At 41.0% G+C, this 25,700-nt stretch overlaps 1 protein-coding gene across 5 annotated transcripts in view; it reads left to right on the top strand.

Moving 5' to 3' along the window:
- pak5 (p21 protein (Cdc42/Rac)-activated kinase 5) overlaps window positions 1-25,070 on the top strand; it is a 65,667-nt gene extending 40,597 nt beyond the window's left edge. For all 5 annotated transcript variants that reach the window (XM_071478817.1, XM_071478816.1, XM_071478814.1 and 2 more), the window contains 9 exons: window positions 10,471-11,310; window positions 15,697-15,906; window positions 16,514-16,655; window positions 16,757-16,911; window positions 18,005-18,138; window positions 22,507-22,633; window positions 23,186-23,311; window positions 23,464-23,598; window positions 23,762-25,070. In XM_071478817.1, the coding sequence (XP_071334918.1) occupies window positions 10,471-11,310; window positions 15,697-15,906; window positions 16,514-16,655; window positions 16,757-16,911; window positions 18,005-18,138; window positions 22,507-22,633; window positions 23,186-23,311; window positions 23,464-23,598; window positions 23,762-23,917 (2,025 nt within the window). In that variant the 3' untranslated portion in view covers window positions 23,918-25,070. The remainder of the gene's footprint in view (window positions 1-10,470; window positions 11,311-15,696; window positions 15,907-16,513; window positions 16,656-16,756; window positions 16,912-18,004; window positions 18,139-22,506; window positions 22,634-23,185; window positions 23,312-23,463; window positions 23,599-23,761) is intronic.
- The last annotated feature ends 630 nt before the right edge of the window (window positions 25,071-25,700 follow it).

Below are 25,700 nucleotides of genomic sequence, written 5' to 3'. Positions count from 1 at the left end.
AATGTGAATCTTTGCATCCGTCTGCATTAGAAACAGTATCATCACGTCATGAGAACACGCTCAGAATAACATGGCTCTGTAAACAATATTCTCATCCTTTGTGTCTCAGTCAGCACATGGTGCTTTACACTTGGCCTGAAGTAATTTAATGACTGGACTTGTAGTATCCTCATGTGGCCAGATAGACAAACTACAACTCACAGTTCAAATCCTGCACCTCCTTTTTCATTGTGGCAGAATATTGAAAGAAAATATATATATTTTTTATCCATCTATCATCATTTCAGAGTCAGATTAAAGTGAGCATCATTTTTATTATTTCATAAGCCATCTGCATCATTATTTTGATCTGATTCTAGGGGCTGTACCAGACCAGAAAACTCATAACAATAACACAATAACAAATGTTCAGGGATAATATCAGTCCTTACAAAAAATACAGTTTAATTCAACACATAACAGTTAAGTTCATTCTCTCATGTTTTTAGATGTATCACCGGCTAAAAATAATAATTTCTAATTGATCATTAGTTTGATTTAAACTGTACATTTCATTTTAGAATGACTGTGGAACATTACTTCATTACGTTTTTTTGCTTTCAGTATTAAACCTGAAGAGTCTATCGAGTGTACGCCTATACTTGGAGCTCTGTGAGGCTGTAATAAACTTAGCTCAGTTGTTATTTTGAGCTAAATGCTAATGTCAGAGAGCTAACATGCAGATTTTCAGTGGGTGTAATGTTAACTTTGTTCACTATGTCAGTTTATTGTGCTGACATGCTAACAGTTTCTAATAGCACAGCATTCAAAATATGCCTTCAGTCTGAGTTTGTGTGTGTGTGTGTGTGTGTGTGCGCGCGCAACAGGAGAACAGTCTGATGAGTGGAAAGTGAGTGTGTGATGAGGATGGTAGGGCCAGCGATGTGTTGTAGCCTATAACTGGCTGACAGGGCTCAGATTAATGAGCGCTGGTGTGTAATTAATCTTTAGTGGGCAGCTGTCTATTTATCTGTCTCACTGAGGGACATCTAATTGATCCCCTCCTCTTCGTCTTGCTCTCTGTCTCCTCTCCTCTCTCCTCCTTTAGATCAGAAAGTTTCCCTGACAGTGACACTCACTTGAAAACTCCTCAGAAAGGAGAGACTTGGCCAAAAATCGTTTAGATCACATAACTGATCACACCAGGAAAGACAAAGTACTGCAGTTTATTGGTTCTTTTGTGTTATTATTATTATTATTAGAAAAATTTATGCAGGCTATGTTTCTGAATCAGCCTAAATCTGCCACTGCTTAGAGGGATGGAAAAAAAGAAGGGTGTCCAGGCTTTACTGCTCTAATATGCTTGAGGTCGGGGGATTTGGTCCGACTTTATGTTTGTATTTCATTATGCTTCCACCAGTAATCCATTTTGCTGGAAATCATCCCTCACTCCATGCATTTGCACCCTGTGTGACTCATGGATCCCTGAGCTCGTAGTTGAAGCTCAACCCAGATGAGGTCAAAGGTGACTGGGTCACACTGGTCTGAGCTGCCGGGAGCTGTGGGGGTCGGAGGCATCACGTCACAGGAGGAAAACATAGTCGCAAATACTCGCCAGCTTGTGTAAGGGGCTCCACAGTCTGCCTACAGCAGCATGAGACATATAAAGGCACATATACACAATACATGAACCAGTGCTATATAAACTGATTTGAGCACACACACATGGAGTTGATTGAAAACCACCAGAGTCACAGGTTTCCTCTAGTTCTACTTGGGCAGAAGTATTTGTCACCCTAACCTGGTGACATATGAAAATGTGATATAAGAGGTTATTAAGTAGTTCCCAACCTTTTTTCTCTTGGGACCCCTCATGTATATGGGCAGTTCTGTCATGGACTGATGCACTGTCTTCAGACTGTTTCATTTGAATCATTTTTAATTTACCTGAAGAGATTAAACTGAACAGTATATCAAAAGAAAAAAAAGATGAGAGATTAGAGAAAATCCTATATAATAAATGTAATCCTGTGCAGCAGAATTTATTTTTTCTTTAGTTTGCTGCCCTGATACTTACCTTGTATCTCCTTAGGTTCATCTTGTGACCAGGACCTGTATGTATAAAGGTGCTCAGAGTAATAATTTGGGTTTAAAAGTGTCAAAATTATGTCAAAGAACTCCATAGATCTCTGAAGTCAGTCTGGAGTGACTAGCAGAGGCAGCAGCTCTATGGTGCTCTCTTTCCATATTTTGGAAATGCATGATGATAAAGTTGATCAGTCTCTTCCAGTTACCACTCTCCTCAACATGAAGAAAGGCATGACATAATGGATTCAACATGACTACAAACAAATGTTTGAACCTTAATTTGATTATTTCTCATTGTCTCTCACACGCCACCATATCTGTGTCAGTTGTAAAATGTGCAATTATTATAAACTTGCCAATAAGCCTTTTAATGTAATGTATATAATAATAATAATAATAATAATAGTAATAATAATATAGGCAAAACAGAAACTGTACTATCTATTCTGATAACATAAAAAACACCTCCACAGATGAGTACAACTAAACATGGCTCCTCAAGCCTTTTTTAACTCATTTAAGATTTTCTTCAAGTACATGTGCTGTTAATGATGGCCTGCTACTGGCTTTGCTGTAGGGTGGGCATAACGGGTAGATGTAATTGTAGTCCTTATTTTACAACACACAGGAGTCACTACTGTCGGCACACCTAGACTTTGCTAGAAGTTACTCTTAGCTTTTTTATAAAGATTTTCAATCACATCATACTAATGGTTCCTGACTCAAGTTTGGTGCAATTGGTGGGACAGTTTCTTCTTACACGTCTGCCATCCCCCAGGTTGAGACCCACTGCATAATTTAATAACTTTACAAACCTTCTGATCTTCATTCTTATCCCTTGTTTTAAATGTTGTTGTTTTTTAAACAAAGGCTTGTGTGCCTACAGACATGCCCATATTCATACATATACAATGATATATATTTACAATCAGCTGTAAGCAGAATCATTTTGAAGTCAGTGATTGTTATGCATTGCATGATAGTATTCAGTGAAGCCCTGAGTGTACGGCCTCAGCATGTTGAGATGACGGTTATTAGCTTCTGTAACTAACAGGCAGCAGGAAGGCCTGAGGAAACAGGTCAGCTCACAGCCTATTAATCATGGAAATGCTCCAAAATCCGCTTCTTGAATAATCTTGTTCATGTTTGCTAAGATGTCATCTGTAGTTCGGCTAATAACATGTCAAGAACTCAGTGAAACTGTTCTGTGAAATAATACAGGTGAGCCAACCTGTCAGCCTGCATGCTGATCTGAGGTCAAATCCGACTGGGTTTTGAGGTCAGGATTAGTTGTTCTAATTAATAACTGAGATCTGAGATATGTGCCTCAGGGAATCTCATTACCAGAAGCCTTACTGTACTTAGTTCCTTTATCTGTGAAATTAACAGCCACATCATTTTATTGCACGGTTATTTAATTTACAATAAATGTTCTGGTACAGTTTTGAAACGCTGTGTCTGACCAGCAGAGAGCAGCAGAGCACAAGCCACTTTCTGCTTTTCCTGGATTACTATACAACAATGATGAAACACGGCTGCCATGGGGAAACCTTTCCGGCTCATTTCAGATGTTTATCATGACAAATACTTGTTAGAGGCATGAAAATATGATTGTGTAGTGAATTAGCTTTGGGATGATCTTTAGAACATTATTTTTAACAATTGTCCTGATAGGTAAGACTTTGTTTTACAGGTCCCAAAGTTTTCTATAATTTCCTGGTAATGAGCTAATATGTAAGTGAAAAAATCATGAGAAGCTTGAACTATGGTTTTGGGTACTGTAAAATACTGTAAATGAGACTCTTTTACTTAGTGCACAGTGCAAAACTGTTGTTTTCAGGGAACCATGCTTTTCACCATAATATAGATTATAGGTAATAATATTCTAAGTAATAATAATAATAATAATAATAATGATAATAATAATACATTTCATGGATAAGCACCTTTAAAGACGTCCAAGAAAATGAATTAAATACACACAAACATAAACAAGATAAATACAGTATTCATATACACATCCATGTCAGTATGGAGTATAATGTTTAATGAGTACATATTTACCAGCGTATAATCAAGCTCTTTCAACGATTTCCCCCTGGAAATCAAAACCTCCTTATAAACTTTATATTTTCCATACAGGCTACTTAACGCCAAATATGGTTTTCTGAGATCCAGATACTTTAAGTTAATAATAACAATAATAACAATTGTTATTATTAGATTATTATTATTATTAAAATTCCAAGAGGGTTCCAGCTTTTGTGTTGTTTGGACCTTAGCATTTTAGCTTTAGCAGCTTGTTGCCTTTACCACTTCCATCCAGCAGAGGGGGCTAGAGGATAAGGACATCCTAATCTCTGTACTTACCTGAATCATGTGAGATTATCTATTTGGGTCCATCTTATGTTTACTCTGAAATCATATGTAGTTGATAAAGATAGGAGCCTTTGTCTTGTACAGTATCACCTCTATCAAAGAGCAGCCTGATAAAGAGCTGTGATCATACACTGAGCTATTTTTATCACTCTGTGAATGATGGATGCTTCATTTTACACAAACATCATCTTTGCTTATGTATCAGCAGCGGTAGTTGCTGCATTTGATCATTCATCAGTCAGTTCTGTAGGTCATGTTTGGTCCTTATCGAGACACTCAAAGGAGAGTCGTGAGTAGTCTCTTTGTCTGCTGTCTCAAGGGCTCTCTGATATTATCTTTCTCAGACGGCACTAAATAAGCTTCTGTTCACAAATTGGTCACTGATGCAAAAGGATACTGCACTTCAGGAGCAGCAGCTGTGGTGGCAATAGTAGTAGAAGTGTTTCTGTGCATGCGTATGTGTGTGTGTGTGTGTGTGTGTGTGTGTGTAAATACCCACGCGTGCTTGCTCTCTGCAGTGTGAGTCGTGACAGAAATTCACAGAGTAGAGATGGTGTCTGGGATGTAATACAGAAAGAGGGGGACAGAGGGAGAATGTGGAGGAGGAGATGGAGGAAAAGGAATATTGTTGTACTGATACATGTTCCATCATGGACCAGTGTGTAGCACAGCATGACAGTAAATATTTTTATATCATTTCTATGTGTTTCAGTTCTGGCAGCAACTGGGATTTGAGAGTGGGCGTGTTGAGTAGGCAGTGTTCTGCAGTGTGTGTGTGTGTGTGTGTGTGTGTGTGTGTGAGAGACAGACAGAGTGAGTGGGGGTGTAGTAGGCGGTGAGCTTTCATGTGTGACTAAAGTTACACGAAAGGGAGGAGTTACACGCCTGCCTCTGTTGTAGTGCGCCTCTGTGTGTGTGTGTGTGGCAATGTATACATCTGGGTATGTGTTTGGTTATTTGTGTGGTGTGTGTATAAAGAAGCTGTTTGCCCCTCCCATCCTGTATTTCATGCAGGTGCAGGAAACTGAGTGAAGCAAAAAGTATTCACTGACTGGAGTAGAGCTTCTGAACTTAAACCGAGCAACAAATCAACTGGGGTTATGGGGTTATGTTATGTTCAAGTCATTGCACATAATAAATAGAAATTCTCTGAGGTTTGGTCTGTTGGTTGGATGAAACACAGATTCTGAAGACGCCAATTGGGGGTATGGAGATATGGGATGAGCATGTTCACCATTTTCTGGCATTTTCGAGTCTTAACATTTATTTTTAGAATGAATTGAATAATAGAAAAAATAATCAACAGATTAATTAAAACTGAAAATATTCAGTAGTTGTATTCTTTCATTCAAACATGATAAAGGCTTGAAAGTTATGACAACATGCTGATGAGCTAACTAACCCACTAGCTGTTCTCCTAATGACCCAGTAATCCAGAGTGCAGATACCTGTGTCTCCAGTGTACATGGCTTTATGGTGATGACAGTCCGAAGTCATGTAAATCAGTAACATTTTCAGTAAAGCAAGCTTTGTCAGAGCTTATTGCTGTCAAAATGTAATCTCAAAAAAGAGTTTGACAGTTCATTTGGCATTTTAAAGCTTTTCATGAGTCTAGGAGTTGGCAGCTTTCTCAAACACAATTCATCTGTGAATTCTTCTAAAATGCCTCTGCGTTAAAGTTTGCAGCAGTTTACAGCAGAACCAAAATCAAATGAAACAGCAGTGCACAGGATCCAGGCAGCAGAGGAGCAGAGCTGCTCCCCCTCCTCCTCTTCAGTTGTCCCAGGACCCTGCTGGCCACTGAAGCGCAGCCTCCAAACCAGGGTTCTAGCTAGGAGTCACAGGAAGGGCAAGCTCATTAATTATCTCTCCCTCTCTTCCTCCCTCCATCCTCCCATCACACCCTCCCTTCATTACCAGCAAGGTTAATCCCCCCTTATCTCCCAATGAGCCTCATTTTTCATTGCTCCCTTTCTACGACACTCCCTCCCTCACTCCTTCACATCCTTTCCTTCTTTTGCGTCATCCCACCTAGTCTGCTTTTTGGTCAGTCCTCCCACACATACTTTCTATGTTCTCTGCTCTTCTCCAATCTTCTGTCTTCCCATTCTTTCCTTTCCTTTCCTTTCCCTTCTTCTCTCCTTTACTCTCCTCTCCTCTCCTCTGCTCTCCTCTCCTGTACTTACCTTGAACTGGCCATGGTGAGTGGAGAGAGTAGATCTATTACAGCTTATCACTAAAGGACAGGCCAACGCCGCACACTGGTGAAATATGGCTGCTGTCACAGCCACCGCTGAACACGACCCGTGCACAAGGCTCACGGAGCTGTAAGGAGGGGGGGGGGAGGGGAGAGGAGGACGGGGGGAGACAGCATGGAAGCCAGTATCACCCCTCTAATTCAAATTAATGGAAAGATTTTCAGGCTTGATGCCGACCGTTTGACAGTGATTTGGCACACAATTAACCTTGCCTCCCTCTCCCCTCTGCACCCCCCGTCACCTCCTCGGTTTTGCTCGCTGCCTTGTTCTCCCTGACTCTCTCCAAGCGCTGTACCCGTCGCGCTCCTTGACAAAGTTTTATTGATTATGAACCAAAGGGAGATGATGATATTTTATTAGATAACTGACACTCCCTACTGTTGTATGCCAATTGAATTAGCTCTGAATCACCAACATCCACATCGCGTAACACAATGTGACTCAGCCTCACCATTCACAAATCCGTAGCACAGTTTAGAGGAAAATTTGTGAGAAAAATTCTTGTCACAAAAGCAGTAGCATTAATTATTTGTAGCAGTTTTATTTCTATTGGTTAACAACATCAATATGACATGAGCATTATTCAGCTTAACAACATGAAGAACAGATCCATGTGACTTTTCTTTATAAGTGTTTGACTTGTCTTTTTTTTATGTCAGCCCAAAGCCTGCTCTGTGTACTGCAACATCTGTCCAGAGCGTGATAGATTTCTACCCACCGACCTGTTTAAAAGACCTCCGTCCTGCTGCCTCAGCCTCTCAGCTAGACTTCACTCACTGCTTTTATAGGCCATTTCACCTTGGGTTCCAGTTCATGGCAGCAAACAGCCCATGGCTCTCAAACAGAGGAGAGCAACTGGGGTGTTAAAGAAGGAGAGGGGAGATGTACCAAGTAACAAAGTAGAAGAGCTTTCCTGATTGCAGTGGCTTTAGAAGTGATTGTTCGTCTTTTAAATAGCAATAACTGTTTTAAAAGGAAAACAAAGAAAACTAGTTGGTACAAGTTAAAAATAAAAACTGAATTATAGTCATCATGTAGTTATCATGGTAACCTGCACAATTTATTCAAACAGATGCCATTAACCTTTGCTCTATGCCTTTAAAAGTCAGACCTTCCTGTGAATGACTGGAAATAAAAAGAGAGTTTATGAGGATCGATCAAGTATTCAGAGGTGATAAAACTCCTGTTATTAAAGACCCACTCTCATGAAAATCAAAAATCAAGTTTTGACCTTGTTAACATGTCCATGTGATGTTTTCTATATAATACCAGACACATCATGAGAGAAATAAGCAGTCAATGGGCATTTCCACCCTGGAACCACAGTGAACCATTGACAGTCTCATAAAAAACAGATTCAGACAGTCAGGGATTCATACGTAACATAACTGAGGAAAGCGTGTCAGTACAGAGAGCGAGAGTTTGCATTAGCACAGCCACTAACACTGTGTCAGCCACTGCCAGTTACAAGTTAACAAATAACATAACCAATTAACTACGCTTACCATTCCAATACATCTTCTAGTTGCTGATTTTGGTGCACAATAAACTCCTCAAAAACTCTCTGAGTCTGGGTCTGACTGTTGTTCAAACATGTGGCTGAATCTCTCTGATGTTTCCTCCGCTAAACATCTTGATATACTCTGCTGTTTCACTTGTCAACCTAGCACAATTAGCAGTGGTGGGCGGGGCACAAGGTCTCAATCAGATTTCTCAATGAGGAAGTAAGCTTAGATGTGCTTAGAGCCCCAGGGTTTTTTTTCACTTTTTATGTGGGAACACCATGTTAAACAAAACATTAATGATAGCAGAATGTTTTTACATTATTTAAAATATGTCTGGAGAGTAACTTTAACAGCAGTAGCCTGTTGTTGTTGAGCCACAGTCTCATAAAGGAATGAGATAACAACAAGGCAGTTTGCAGGTAGCTAAATAAAGGGGTCTAGATGTATCCCTGTGTCAGCACAATGTTTGCTCAGTGTTGATTATCCCAGCTTTTCTGAGACTGCCTCAGCACATGTGACATGGGCAAACTACAGCAGAGACAAGTATGACAGGCATGTGATGGACAGTGAGGCGTGAGCGCTGTCAAAGTGTGTCGAAGAACTTGCTGATGTGACATTGTCGGTTCGGCAAACACCTTCAGATGTGTAAATGCCTAACAATCGTGGTACAGTATACAGGCGAACAATACAACAGGTTTGTTTTTATAAGCTAAAGGCTAGTAGAGGCTGTGGAACTGGCATGCTGGGATACATTTACCTAATTTAACTACTTCAATTCAAGACTTCAGCTTTCATTTACTTCATGATTGTTTTACCTTTAACAAACTCTTTCATATGATGATAACCAAGGGAATATAGCTTTCAGAATTTGTTGAACAGGATATTCGCAGGCTTTCGAAACCCTCATGAGTTTGCATTGACAGATGGGCAGTAATTTTTAGTGGATAGGAAGCTGAAAATTGACTGAGACCATAAAAACATCAAAGTGCAAATACACTAAATGCCACTAAGTACGAAGGACACTTTCATGAAGTACACCAAGGATATTAATCCAGGTAAAGCAAGGAGAGGAAAGAAAGTAGGGACACACACAAGCACACAAGGATTTGTAAGAGAACTGAGATTGTGGATTGTGCAAAATGTAACAACTGACAAGACGTTCACTGGAAGGATTTAATACTTGAGGTACTTGGAGGCTGTAATGCAAGGAAGACACCACTGAAACACAGCTGGAGATACAAAAATAAAATTTTGCAGTTTTGTTTGATCATGACAAAAAGCTCTCAGATAGATTATGTAAGAGTTTGAAATTCAAATAATCCCCACAGCTCGGCCTCTTCTCATCACTCAGCAGTCACGCAACATGTTTCTATTGTTCTAATGCAGCCACTCCTGTAATGTCCAAGTGGTACAGTGGAAGCTACATAAAAGCTGTGTGTCTGGCTTTTGCCATCAGTAAATGGAGGTGGTGAGCCTCACAGTCCACATCAAAAAACTGTGTACATGCACACACACAATGCACGAACACGAGTGTAGGTCAATGAGTACTGCTTTAGCACCAGTTCCCCATGACTCACGACACAGCCGTGTAAAGGGCTTAACACAAGGTAGGAGGGGATAAGCAGCACCCCTGATGATTAAGCTGCCTTTGCTTTGAAGCAGATGTGAGTGTGTGTGTTCAGTCACCCTCTCTTCCTCACTCTTTGTTTGTGTGTGCAAGCCCATGCTGGTGTGCTCATGCACCTCACAAGCGGTAAACCAAACGCCACGACTATTAATGTATCCTGATCAGCCCACTGAAAATGAAGCTAATCTGTTGCGAGGGAAATGGGGCAGGAATAAGCTCCTGCAATCCACCAATGGTTTCCTTTTAGCATCTGAGGTATCCCGCCATTTATCTCCATGCATTTTCTAGCTGCATCCCATCTCACAACAACTAGTGGTTGTGAAGACCAATGCCTGCCCTTCTATCAGATGACAAACACCGGCCTTCATTTATTGCAAGTGATGATTAATTTCATACTTGACACAAAGCCCTGATACACATGAATTGAAATTCCAGCCTGAAAAATTGATGTGCCTTTATTTAACTGACGTTGATTAAACAGGAATTTCAATTCATCTCATTCAGTTTTCAGCCAGGAATGATTGAACTGAAACTGAATGTACTGCAACCCAAAGTATCAGGGCTATCTCCATCAAACTCTCAAGTAGCTGACTCTCTTGCATGTTAAGTGTAAATGTATTTGTTCTTCTTGTAGACCATTGTTCGAGGGAACCGGCCACCCAAAGATGCATCCATCAACGGCCTGCTGGAGGAGTTTGACAACATCTCAGTAACACGCTCCAACTCCTTGCGTAAGGAGAGCCCACCGGGTCCCCACCAGGCTGGAAGCAGCTCCAAACCATCGAGCAGTGGTCATCCCAACGCCCCGGAGGAGAATGGATTCAACCACTACTATTCCCGCTACTCCTGTGACCTAGACACTTCCAGCAGGGACTTCTCTCTTGATCCTGGCAAGCCAGGCTTCTCCATAGATGGGGACTGGGCTGTGGGAAGGCACTATCGATTCACCAAGCAGAATGGCCACTCGCACCCCATACGAAGCCCTTTCTACCCAGACGCCATGCCCCAAAAATCAGACTACGGCAAGCTGCCACCGGACTACCACACCTACCTGGAGAGCAAAGGGCGCTCGGCTGATGAGGTGGCCTCCACTGTGGGAAGTGGGGTAGGTTCCAGTGGCTACTATCGGGCGTCTGTGGGTGGCTCATCCAGCCAGGACTACAGGGACACTTCAGTAGGCACGCCATCTCGTGCCTCGCTACACAGTGAGCAGATCAACTACCCAGACAGTGAATGGAGCTATGGTGGTCTGCGGGATGAATATGAAAAGCGACCCAAGAGTTCCTATGTGACACAGACCAGCCCCACGCCGGCTATCAGGCAGCGATCTCGGTCAGGCTCTGGACTGCAGGAGCCAAATGTTCCCTATGCAGCCAGCGGGGCTTTCAAGAACCCTCCACAGGCCCACCCATACAGCTCCTACACATACCCTCGCCTCTCGGAGAGTCTCGCTAACTCACAGACGATAGCTAAGGTAACTACAACAAAACACAAAACTATGCACTCTACTGATAATTAAAAAAAAAATTATTCATCTATGAAAATAATTGTGATAGAGCCTTTGGCAGTGTTTACTCTGAACCGCAGAGCTACCAAATTACAGCCCAGATATCATGTTTCGACACAGAACTCCACACAACCCTGACAAGCCTGTAACAACATTTCAGAGAAAATTACATGCATGTATCCCCACATTTAGTCCCACCTCCCATCCACCTGCAGTCTCTCTCAAATATTCAGTCATTTTTCTCCTTCTCTCTGTCTTTCTCCCTATGTCTTTAGTTCTCTCACATTCTCTCTCTGTCTCCAAAGGAAGTAGGCGCTGCTACATACAGAATAAGTAGCCACCATCTCTGCACACAGATCAATTAATGCACATACTTACCTTTGACCAGAAAGCTCTGAATGACACAGACCAGATACAGAGAGGCACAAAGAAATGTAGAGGATAAAGAAAGAAGTGGGAGGCAGTGACGTGAAATAGTCTGCAATGTTTTGAAATTAATTGCATGGCTTTACTGTAATCAAATGATAATCAAATTAATATACAAACACAACAAAGAATATTAAAAAGATCATTATACATAATTCTGGTCATGAAAATACACTTTAAGGAGTAATTCACATAAGATTATGGATTTAACTTTTTTCAGATTTGTGCAGAAGCCTTGTATCTGCATTTTTCTGTACCTACAGACAACAGAATGACTTCTTACTTAATACTCAGTGGAATTATAATAGTAATTATGAGATGAGGCATTGAAAATATTATCAAGGCTTGGAAAATAATAAGAACTTTTTATTTTTAAATTTTTAAGCTTTTAAGTAAACACCCTTTCAGTGTATACTGCAATCACAGTGAAATATATGTTTTGAAGATTTCCACGGTCATTAGTATGATAACAATTACCCTATGATTAGAATTACAGCCACATCACTCAATTTCATTTGAAGTTATATATGATATTAGCTTGGTGGGTTAAGATTGTTGCTGTTGATTGATAGCAATTAAATACTTAACATTTAATTGACAAACTTAAGGTGAAGAAAAACTGATTTACACAGCAGTGTGTCACCTGCATAGAAGTCATATTTTGTGTTTGCAAATGATGCTCAGAGTCCTGTATGTGGCCAGCTAAACTACATACAGATACAGTATGAATCTTAAACAGTTCCTTTCATGACTGTATTACACTTGCTCCTAAACAAAGATGTCACCAAAATAAAGCACCTCTAGGTGATGACAGCGGTGTGCAAATTTCAGGGCACTGTTATATAGCCAAAGACTTAAGAAATGTACAGTAGATATAAAATGACATATTTGATTGTTGGTAAAGTTGCCCAGCAACCTGACATGATTGATGTTTCGTGGCATACAATGTCCCATAGTTTAAGAAACACCTTCACTGTAATGTCAGCACTAGGAGAGCGTGATGCAGCCTGTAATCCTCTCCAATGGAGCAGTGGGAGAGACGGAGACACCAAGAGATTCTTCCACACAGAGACTCCAAAAGCAACAAGAGCAAACAAACCTTACATGCATCAGTGGCTGTGTAATGTAACCATATGTTTACAGTTAAGTTAATATCAGTGATTATTTTATACCAATATTATTATGCAGAACTGCATTTGTAACTGTAGAAGATATTAGAATATGTTAGTGGAATATATTAGCAGGAGGCAAATGATGCTGCCAGTCAATGCAGCAGCAGGAGTAAGTCACAGGAAGAGCGGTCAATCTGTAGGGTGCCCTTATCATTTCTTTATCTTTATATCATTCTCCAAAGCTTTCAGTGCCCCATTAGCTCCATTATACAGGAGTGTGTACTGCTATCACAGCTCTCCAATATCCCTCCTTCACACACAGTGAGTCCAGTGGCTGAGAGGAAAACTGGGTTTGCTGATGTAGATCCCAGGGTGCCTTGATGAAAAAACATTTAACCTGCATGCTTCAGTAAATAGCCACCAGTAGAAAAATAACCATGGAGAATGCAAGACTAGCAGGATTGAAACTGAAGCAGGGGAAGGTCATATTTCGTACATATTGTTTATTACTGCCATTTGTGAGTTGTTGGGCTCGGGGAGGCACATTTGCTTCTTTGATAATGTACAGTGTGTGTTGACAATGTAAAGATGGAGGACTTTAGAGGATGCAGTCTCATCCACAGCTTGTATATTGATGCTAAAAATGCTAAAAGAAAAAGCTTCAATCTTAGTATATTTAGTGTCATTTTGCCATTTGATTTGATGTTCAATGTGCTGTTTATCAAAATCATAAATTGAATGAACTAGAGACTATAATGAAGTGCTGGCTTTGGAATCAGTGCACCCTAATTTGCTGTGTGGTGTTCGGAGATTTTTCAGCATCGGTAAGAGAAGAGGAAAAACAAAAAACAAGGAGTCATCTGGCAGCTTAAGAATCACTATTCTTCTCGGCTCATGGACCTTGTAACAAACCCACCCCTCTCTATCCTCTCTCATTCTCTGCCTTTTCTTCCTTTTCCCTCATTCAGCCCACTCACACCACTGAAGTAAATCCCTCTTTTTCCCTGCTGTTGTTGGGAGCCGGTGGGGATGTAACAGCAGACAGCACAGAGACTTGGCCACACAGATGCGCACACACACACAAAGATACAAACAAACACACTCCCTCTCTCTTCCTCCCTTTCTCTTCCTCCCTCTCTCTCTGTTTCGTGGCGAGTATGAGCTCAGTGCCGCAGCTCTCGGTGACAAATTGATGTTGCGGCACTTTCCCTTTCTGCAGCCTTAGCATAAAACTGGCCGAACGATGTTCCACCGCGAAATTCAATTTCACAGTTGAGTTAGGTTGTTGATTACCCTGCCAAACTCAGATTAATGCACGTTTAACCAACATGGATCAGGAGACCCTTGGCTGACAGCCAGCCAGCGGTGCCGGCCAGTGATAGAGGGAGGGGGAGAGAGGGGGGGGGGGGGGGGGGGGGGCTGGGCTGTCCCAGCAGCAGCCCCCCCCCCCCCCCCCCTCCCCACAGACACACACACCTGCCTTGAGTGATTGATTAAAAGAGTTCACACCATGTAATTATACACCATCCCAGCACATCAGGGCTCCTCCTCCTACCCTGTCTATGCATCTGTGTATATGTGTGTGTGTTTATGTGTGTGTGTCTCTGTGTAAGTGTAACAGAAAAAGAGTGATAGGCACAGAGAGAGAAACAAATAAAAGGAAGGAGAGAGGAGGGAGTTTTCTATTATCCTCTCAGTCCCTCGAGAATTTAGGATAAAAAAAAAAACAAAAAAAAAACATGTTGGTTGAGGAACATTTTTGGAGGCGTGGCAAAGGTAATTTATTTTAATCTCTGCAGGGTGGAGTCAGCTTGATCCACTACTGCCAGTTACATGAGTTTCTCTATAATCCGTCCTGGACTATTAATATTTTGTCATCCTTTTATTTATTTATTTTTTTTACATTGGCAGATCATTGTCGCCCTTTTATTCCTCTGCTACTGTTAATGTGACTGACTTTGTATTTATATAGCAACTGAACATGTGGAATTGATTTCATCACTTTTACCAAGTCTGGCACATTTCTACTTTTTACCTCACATTTCTCGGGCCGTCCATTATACTGTAGACATGCCGATGAGGACTGAAAACCACCAGCATTTTCAACCATGGCCATTTTGACCATGCCTGATGCAGACTGTAAAGTCACAGAGTTATGATATCACTACTGGTGTGGTCATTTTTGGTTTGAGATTCTCCTCCAAATTTTGTCTGTGTGTGTGTGTGTGTGTGTGTGTGTGCATCTGTGTGTGTGCACCAGGCCTGTTATGAGTCAGATCATTTAAGCTGAGTCATACAACTGAGCTTTTAATAGGGCTCTCTGAGTTAAGCTCTACATTCTCACTGAGAGTGTGTATGTGTCTATTTGTGTGTGCGTGTATTTGTGTGTGTGTGTGTGTGTGTGTGTGTGTGTGTTCCTGCCTACACTCCAGCACTTTAAAGGAGACTATACGTGTTTCTGGGATCTTAAGGAAGAGGTGTGTCCCAGATCTGGATTCTCTATGGGTTCCTGGTTGATGAATGGGATAGTTGAGGAGCATTGTTGGGTACCAATTATAAAGTATAGGCCCTGTCCTTTGGACTAAATGATCTCCATTAAGTCTGTCAAGGACTAATGTACCTGCAGACATACCTAGAAGTAGAGGTGGCATTTTACCGTGGACAGAGTGTGGGGTCATGCATGACCATAAGAGCACGAAACACATAAGAACACTGTTAACGCACACAGTATACACACGTCTCAGAGCCTGTGTAACTGGACTGTGTATTTTTTGTCATCAATCATATAACCTCGTCATTGTGCCGTCTCCTGCAGGGTGACTACGAGCGTCCATCACGCGATGGCAGTCCCCAGGTTACGGGCGGTGACACCTACCCACGAGGGCCTCTTAAGCTACCTCAGAGCCACACCAAGCCACCTGGCTACCCCCCGGCACACCTCCCCTACCCCCCTGTCTTTCACCATTACAAACCCTCGCCCTACCATCACCCACCCTCTCAGCCGAGCCCACCATACACCCCTCAGGTACAGTATGTTCACTGTTTTCAGATGTAAAAACGATGACAAACATTATAGAGATTGGAGAGATGAGATTATAGACAGCCAGGCTTTTTGGAGCTGGTACAGTTCCAATGTTTTTTTTACTCCATGGTACTTCATGCACTTTTTTCCGGAAAGATCACAGAAAACAGAAACAGAAAGTTTAGTTTTGTCTAGAGAAAAACACATATCTCCTGTCAAACTTGACAAAGAATTAAGTACTCCTTAACAGGCTGAAAACTTCTATGTTTCTAAACAGCATATAAAACATATAAAATGAACTTAACTATCTAAAAAATTGCATTGTTGAAAAGCTGAAAACAGACAAGAAAAGTTAGGTAGGTACATGATTATGCTATGGATTATGATTGGACACATGTTTTTATGATGTTTTTCAAGTGACTGTAGTTTAGTTAAATGGGTGTTTACTGCATGAATTTGGTAAACCATACAAGATTAATTCCACCTTCTGGATGAAAATCAGCTCAAAACTGCCTTTAATTTTGCCAAATACAATAACTGCTGGATAATATTCATTTATTGTCGCTTGAATTTTCTTTCTCACTTTGTACATATGAACATTTCCATCCAGGGGGCCTACTCGCAGCCTTCATCACCTTACATACCCCCAGGGGCCTATCCCCCTCCTTCCTGGGGTTCAAGCTCAGACACTCAACCCTCCAGAGTCTCCCATGAGCAGTTCAGAGCTGCACTTCAACTGGTGGTCAACCCAGGTAATAAATGAACAGTGGAAATGAAAGTGATACGGAAATCCTTTTTTTTTTTGTTTTCTTGTGTTGCATCAAAATTGAGCTATGTTTGCATTTGCCCACAGGCGACCCTCGGGAATATCTGGACAGCTTTATCAAGATTGGCGAGGGCTCGACGGGCATCGTGTGCATTGCCAGTGAGAAACACAGCGGCAAGCAGGTGGCTGTGAAGAAGATGGACCTCAGGAAACAGCAGAGGAGAGAGCTGCTCTTTAATGAGGTGTGAAAGGCGGATGGAGTAACTGCACCACACTTATCTGAGGAATAGTCACACCTGAAGCAGCACATTTTAACATGGAGGGACATCACTGGGTATTCTGACTTCATACAACATGTACAGTAGGATGTGGTGCTGTTGTTAGTGTGGGTCAGTATGACCCACCCACAAATGAAGAGCATGATGCCCACTCCTCACATGTGAGATCAGAGCTTTGTCACTGACTGTAGCTCAAACAAGCAGCAGCAGAGATTAACCTGGTTTAAATATTAAAGGAGCTCAGTTTGTGCCAGATATATAAAAATCTAAAGTGAAAATATAAACAAACAGACACAACATTACAGTGGCTTGTTTATTAATGAAAAACACAAGTTCAGTTTTCCTCTATTTGCCTGACATATATTCGTGGCAATCAAACCACTAACACATGTTTACATCCGTAACTGCATTTATTTAGAAAAAATTAAGTAGTCTTCACACTGAAAACCCAAGGCAACAAATTTATTCATAGCTGTTTCTATTTACGGTACATTAACTATTGAAAAATAAATAAATCATATTTGCAGAGAAACTTCATGATTGCTTGTTTAGCAGAAAAATGTGAATTGAGTAAAACCTTGGATTTCCTCCTTTATCAAGCAGTATTGCACTGATTCTATTCTGGGTCTGTGTGTGTGTGTGTGCATGTGTGCGTGTGTGCGTGTGCACGTGCATATAAGCATGTGTGTACAGCTGTACAAATCTGAAGCTGTGGGTGTTCATTTGGGAACTAATTTGCTTTATGTAATCCTATTAATTGTTAAATGTAATCCTTTTATAGTTATGCCTCTGGAATATGTTAATGTGAGACAAAGGAAAGTTAAATTAATAAATAATTGAAATTGTATGAATAAATTTAATAAAGTAATGAAATAGTGTATCATTTCTTTGTAACATATTTAATGTTTTTCACAAGAATATATCATTGAAAGGCCAAACTTTGTCAAAGCTCTACAGTATGTCACATTCCACTAAAAACAGATCATGATAATAGAAATTTAATAGTAAAAATATGTTAAAAGCCATTTCCATCTCTCTCTCTCTCTCTCTGTTTTAGGTGGTGATTATGAGGGACTACCACCATGAGAACGTGGTGGACATGTACAACAGCTACTTGGTGGGAGATGAGCTGTGGGTCGTCATGGAGTTCCTGGAGGGTGGGGCGCTCACTGACATTGTGACTCACACCAGGTAACCTTGAATACAGAAATACAATATAAGATACTGAGGTGAAATGATGGTGGATGTGGAAATAGACAAAGAGTAACAATAACAGAAGTAAAAGAGTTAGAAGGACTAGACCTACAAACAAGTACATCATGGTCCAAGCACAATCAAGAACCAATCCAAATGCATTTTTAAAAGAGGAACCTGACACACTGTATGCAGTTAAAAGTTCTGAAATAAAAGTGGGAGACAGGAGCCCCTTCAAATGTAAGAAAGACCTTAAAATCACTTCTAAAATGAGTCACCAAATAAATGATGCCCCAACAGGAGTAACAGTTAAAGGAATAGTTTGACATTTTGAGAAACATGGTGCTTTGCTTACTTGCTGGGTGATGTGAAGCTTGAGACCACTTTCATACATGTCTATTAATAACAATAATAAACTTTATTTGTATAGCACCTTATATATAAGAAATGTAGCACAAAGTGCTTTACAACAAAGAACTACATGCATCAAGTGCATCACATGAAAATACATAAAAGGAACATAATGTTAAAAACATTGTAGACTGAAAAGCATTAATGTAAAATGAGATGGACTAAAGTAATGAAATAATAACATTGATAAAATAAATGAAATAAATATGTAAAATAAGTTAAGAATGGGTTATATAGAAAGCACAAAATCAGTAAGACATCAATATATACAACAGCATTTAAAAGAAGGGCTCAGCATCTGTGCATGCATCTGTGTGACGCAAAGTGCACAATTTCAGAGCTGGTTGAAAGCGTAGGTGAAGAGAAGTTTTAAGCTTTCTTTTAAAAATATTTAGTGACATATGAAGCTACAGCCAGTGACAGCTAACTTAGCATAAAGGCTGGAAACAGAAGTAACCAGCTGGTTTGGCTCTGTCCAAAAGTAATCTGCCATCTAACATGTCTAAAGGCCACTAATTAACATGTTATATTTCATTTAGTTGACATGTAGAACGCAATATATCGCGTTCATTAGTGAGCTTTAGAGCTGCTGATAGGCTGGTTTTGTGACCTTTGGACAGAGCCAAGCTAGCTGTTTCCCTCTGCCTCCAGTCTTTATGCTAGGCTAGGTTAATCAGCTCCTGGCTGTAGCTTCATTTTTAACAGACAGACATATGAGTGATATCAATCTTCTCATCGAACTCACGAATCAAATCAAAACGACAAACTATTCTCTTAAAACCCCAGCAGCTGCTTTTTGGATAGACTGAAGGCAGGATGATTGAAAAGGATGACACGAGCTAAAATAAATCAAAGAAAAAGAAACCAATATGAGACATTTTCAAGAAATTAGGCCACAGCTTTGTGCGTGTGTGTGTGTGTGTGTCGGCTGTGCTGAATAAATTGGCCTTGAGTGTGTGCTGAGAAAAGCTGAGACAGACAGACAGGCAGAGGGCATTTTTACTTGAAATGTCTGGAAGACTGAATCCATGTGCTGTTCAGGTGACAACAAAAATGATTTGCAGGTAATTAGCAAACAGAATTGTGTTGTTAAAAATCACGTGGTCATTTGCGCCACACATTAGAAACTTCACAGAGGTGAATGATTTCACAAGACGACCTAAACCAGCAGATGGGCTGTAATCCAGTCCTGGCTTTAATAGTTTTGAGATTATTGTTCTCCAACTTTTCCTAATTGCTCCTCTGTTGTTGAGTCGTGTTTCGAAGCTGCCGCCTCATTGTTTTAAGCTTACTTTGTGCTTGGTGTTTAATTACAGTCATTTGCGTGGAGTGTCAGCATTAGTGCTGTGCGGTGTCGGATGCTAATAACACGCTTTGGTGAGGCTGAGCACCGCTGCTGCCGTGAAGTATTTTGAACAGTCACCCACACAGATGTTTGCCTGTTTGTGTGTTCAGTATGTGTGTGTGAGAGAGTTTCAGTATGCACGAGTGCGCTTAGAACTACTAATGGAAATCTCAGTAAACAGGATGTTACTGGGCACACGTTTCTCTTTAACTCACCCTTTTTCTCTTTTTCATCATCCCTCACTCAGTCACTCTACGTGAGTTTGTTGAATATTGAAATCAATGTGTATGTTTAAAACAAAATCTTCTCAATTTTCAGATTGATATTCGAACAAATATCATCAGATTAAAGAAAGGAGAGAAAGTGTTTGTTAAATGGAAGTGATTAGCTGGATTTCATTAAAATCATCTTATAGATTTTGTTTGGTTTGGAGCAATGCAAATTAAATTAAAGATTTAATTATTAGCCATTATATATATCCAAAGTTATGACAGAAGGAACACAGCAGTGTGTAATTTCAGCCATATTTGTCCAGGTGAAAGCTTTGTGCTATTTCTGTTAAGTCTTTTGTTGTGGAAATAACTGCTGCCTGCCTTGCGTTGTGCAAGCTTCATCAGCTCGCTGGGTTGTTGGCAGCAAACACACACACAAACGCACACATCTAACCTAACAGGCGAGTCAGCAGCGGCAGAAAGGCCATCCCTGCTCCTGAACTATTTCAATCACGTTCAAATTTCAATTATACTTTTAGAGTTGGTTAATGAGCTGCACTTCACAGGGATTTTATCCAGTATAAGTGAAAAAGCATATGTATTTATGCTTGCTGGTGTTTGTGTGTATGTGTGTGTGTATGAGTGCCTGCATGTTTGTGTGTTTGCCTGTTTGTGTGTGCGTAGGTGCGTGTGTAATTCTCCCCTTGACGACCTTTACAGGCTCATTAAAACTGTTTTTTACTCTGTGTTTGAAACAATTTTCTATTTCAGCGAGTCTGCTTCCCATTTTCATTGTCTGTGCTCATTTCTGTGTGTGTGAGTGTGTGTGTGTGTGTATGTGTGTGTGAGGGATGGGGGGACAGTAAGAGGTGAATTGTTTTTGTGTACACGTCTCCATCCCATTCACTTTGAGTTAGCCAGTTGTTTTTCCATTCGCAGAAGGCTCATTTATCTCTTGTGATTGTAAATGCATACATGTGTGACAATAAAATCTGCTGCAGTGTGAGGTGTGTATATCTATATATATATATGTGTGTGTGTGTGTGTGTGCAACTTTGTGTATGTGTGTTGCCTGCGGGTTGTTTCACGTATTACAAGTTTTGAAGTGACTACTCCAACAGAGGGGTCTGTGAGACTGAGGGACAAGATGAGAAGAGAGATGAGCGTGAGAGTTAGAGATGATTGTGGGTGTGTGTACTCTACATGCATGAATATGCACATGTATTTCATATGTGTGTGTGTGTTGTGGTCTGTGTTTGCAAATTAGGATGTCTCTATTTCTGCACATGTATGTGATGGCAGCTCAGAGTGAACACACACACACACACACACACACACACACACACACACACACACACACACACACACACACACACACACACACACACACTTATAAACACACAGCATGGCCTGGCCAGCTGGGTCTAGATGTTAATGTTCAGTAGAGCCATGAGTTTCTGTGTGAGCTCAGTCAGACACACTGCATCGCCCCGTCTCTCCATATGGGACCCTCCTGGCTGCTCTGCACATCACAGCTACAGCCGCTGCAGGCTACAGGGGGATATTTCCCAACCAGATCTCTGCTCCATATCAGTTGTGTTGGGCTGTAATCTCTTTAGGATGACAGCAAAGTCTGTGGCCAGACCCGTCTGTGTTGTAGCTTAATTAACAATTTTCTACCACCAAAGAGTTATTTCTTAAAATATGAAAATATATTTAGCCATGTTATTGTCTGTATTATCTTCTCAGTGTTCTTTCTTTGGAAATAAATTGAAGACACATTTTTCTTTTCTTGTTTCTTTTTTTTCATGTTTCTTTTTTTACAATTCCCTTTCCTAAACTGACCAAAAAGAAAGAGACTACTGAAAAATACAAAAAACATGTTGAATAAAATGATAAACTACTTATTACTAAATTACATATAAATTAATAAAAAGAGGGAAAGTAAAAGGAAAAATAAAATAAGGATAAAATATGAATACAATAGACTACCTCCTGTGAGTAGCTCTGAAGTGAAATGTAATTTGATAAACACATCAGATGAAAATAAGTGATGAGAGTAATGTTCATTCATATTAACGATAACTAGGATGACATGAGATGGTTCAATAAAGTTACTGTTAACTACATCACAAGAGAGTGAAACAATCAAATCCAGGGTAAGAAAAAATAAATAAATATAATAAAATAAACATATAAAGTAAAGGCCCCTCTTGTAAAGCATCCAGTCTGAGTTATACCTTTCACATCCTCTCCCATCATATTCTGTGCTTTAAAGTAATTTGTTGAATAATGAGACAAATTTCGACATGTCGAATATGGTGGTGCAGTACATGCTTTTCTGCTTTTTATATTTATTGCTGACACGACTGTGTGTGTGTCTGTGTGTCTTCACAGGATGAATGAGGAGCAGATTGCCACAGTGTGCTTGTCGGTGCTGAGGGCTCTGTCCTACCTGCACACACAGGGCGTCATCCACCGCGACATTAAGAGCGACTCCATTCTCCTGACCAGTGATGGCAGGGTAAGTGCATATGATGAGTGTGTGTGTGTGTGTGTGTGTGTGTGTGTTTGTGTGTGTGTCTGTGTCACATGTTTCTTTGTGTGTGTTTAGATACATTATCCCTTCACACTCCTTCCTTTGGGATGTTATTAAAAAAGAAGATCCCCCACTTGTTATTTATAACCAGTGCTGCTACGCTTGTTGTTGTCACTGGTTATTTCAACACACACACTCTCACACACTTGCTGACCTTCTGCATGGGTGCCACTCCTGCTACTTGTCAACAGCCAGTGCCAGAAACTCATCATCATCAATTATCACTCGTGCCCCAGTAATTAAATCCTGCCTAATGCCTCCGAACGAGCTGATAAGACATGATTAATTGAAGGATAATTAACTACTAATACAGGAGATTAGTGTCTTCTATGAAAGCTCTTAATCACAATGGGTCAGTGCACTTCTTGACATCAAAGACTGAAGTTCAGAACTAATACAGACTCCGCTGTAAGTCAAGACACCGACGTGGCAGAGAGAGGAAGCTGAAGGCTGGATGGTGTTTGTGTGTATTTGCAGATCAAGCTGTCAGACTTCGGCTTTTGTGCTCAAGTTTCCAAAGAGGTGCCCAAGAGGAAGTCCCTCGTAGGCACGCCGTACTGGATGGCACCAGAGGTCATCTCTAGACTACCTTATGGGACTGAGGTGAGGACTTCACACACACATACACACACTCACAGATTAACATCGCTCTGCATCAAGGGGTTGAAACTTAGGAAAAACACTCAGAGTATACTGAATACTGTACATGACCTTTCACTGCACTAACGAGAATGAACATGCTGGTGTGTGTCCAGGTGGATATCTGGTCTTTAGGCATCATGGTGATTGAGATGGTGGATGGAGAGCCCCCTTACTTTAATGAGCCCCCTCTGCAGGCCATGAGGAGGATACGAGATAACCTGCCGCCGCGGCTAAAAGAGTCACACAAGGTAGATCTGTCACTACTTAAAAAAAAAATATAAGCAACCCAAGTTCCTTTATCTTTTAAGATCAGTCTTGCATATATTTGTGCTAGCAGCAGGCGTCCCTTTACAATTCCTAATAAAGATCACATAAAGGACCAGAGTTAAAGTATGTCTTTACAATCTCCAGGTGTCCTCTGTGCTGCGATCCTTCCTGGACCTGATGCTGGTGAGGGAGCCCTCTCAGAGAGCCACAGCCCAGGAACTCCTCCAGCACCCCTTCCTCAAGCTGTCGGGACCCCCTTCCTGCATCGTCCCCCTCATGAGACACTACCGCCACCGCTGACCTGCTGGCCCAAACCCGCCCTCTTCTACACTAGAAACACACACACACACACTGTACACACACTACCAGGGTGGCACTGCCCTCACCCAGCCAAAACACTCCACCGCTTGGTGGTGCGCCACTAACACTCAACACCTGTAACCGTGACGTAGATTAGCTAGAGGAATATCTAAGAAATACATTTACAAAAAAACACAGGACACAGAAAAGAAGAAAAAAAATCGTCTACTATTTTGAAACTATGAACTGGAGTAGAAGAGTGCACCATGCCAGAGGAACTCGCTAGACGTCCAATAGAAACATGTGGGCCCTGCTGCGCTCTTCTCTCTTCCCAGACTGTGAGTCTTCAGCTCCATGTAGAGTTGTAGCAGCCATCAGCAAAAGCTTCAGAAGGCTGCGGCGAGGCGGAGGGACCCTGGGCAGCGGCGCTCTGCTCCAGACCAGAGCAGCAGAGGGCAGAACAATCAGCTGCGTGCAGAGAGAGAGAGGATTTTGACTGGCACTGACTGTCACACAGCTGCTGCGTCATCAGTCCATCTGAAGGACAGGCTGCTGCTCAGCTGGTCAAACGGAGACGAGCTCTCTCGTATCTTTCTTCTCACACACTAACAGTGAAAATGTATTTTAGAGAAACTTGTAAGTTTTTCTGTACAGTTTTGATAATTTGCAGTATTTTATCGTGTCGTAACCATTGTGATATGAGCAGTATTAAACAGAGTTTCTGCAGAGATCTTTCCTACTGTTTATAATCCAGTTTTTGCTTAAAGATATAAGAGATATCCCAAATAAACCCACCTAAACCTAACTGTTACTAAAAATACTAAATATATTTATTATCTTACATTTGTAGACAGAACTTCCATTAAATGTTGGAAAAAAGGGTAATGTCAGGATTTTGTATGACGTTTTAAAGTATTTATTTATTTATTGGAATTGAAGGTTTATTTTTTGGTAGTGTGGCCTTTTTTTGTTTATTTTGTTTTGCTGTTTTGTTGGATTTTGATTTACATTTCTAAAAGCGCATCGGCAGACAGTGATATCAGTTGTTATATCATCCAAGCAATACCCCAAACCTGTTCATGAAACCATGAAGCCCTGTATTTATGATACTGTAATTACACCATGCATTTAAATGTAGCACAGACTGAGTGGATTTGACAGAAAAAAAAGAAAAAGAAAAAAAAAAGATTTACTCTACGCAGACCTGTTTTCTTTTATATTAGGAGTCTCATCCTGTTTCTCTAAATGCTAAGAGGCGCCCATCCAAGACGCCCGCCTACCGCACAGATTTTAGGATGCTGATAAAAGGTCTGGTTTTCTACTCACATCCTCACTGTCATCATCTCACTCCTTATCCCACCTCAGTCAGAGACGCACTCGCTATCACTGGAACTGTGCTGCCATTCTCATCTCTGGTCGGACCGGGAGAACAGCGTAATCCTCCTCCCTGCATCGTTTTTACCCATCATTCACTGTGATATGTAAATATGACTGTGCGTATGTGAGTGTGTGTTTGTTTGCGTGCGAGTCTGTGTGTCCGTGTGTGTCAAAGAGCAAAAGAGGGAGCGCGTGTTTATCTCTGTACAACATCTGAGAGTGTGCATGTGCGAGCGTGTGTGTGTGTGTGTGTGTGTGCAGCTGGCTAATCCCTGACAATGTGTCAGGACTTGAATGAGTAACACTTATCTGTGGTGTTGGCTTGTACAGTGATATTGCATGTTTGTTATCAGTGAAGCTGGTTTCAATTAAAAAAAAACGCCCATAAAAACATTGAGATGTGTTG

Source organism: Trachinotus anak, unplaced genomic scaffold, assembly GCF_046630095.1.
Source record: "Trachinotus anak isolate AG129_WGS33_773 ecotype Australia unplaced genomic scaffold, CSIRO_AGI_Tana_v1 ptg000005l, whole genome shotgun sequence".
Classification (NCBI taxonomy): Eukaryota; Metazoa; Chordata; class Actinopteri; order Carangiformes; family Carangidae; genus Trachinotus; species Trachinotus anak.
The sequence above is the reverse complement of the archived record's forward strand: the minus strand, read 5'-3'. Positions and strand labels throughout refer to the sequence as shown.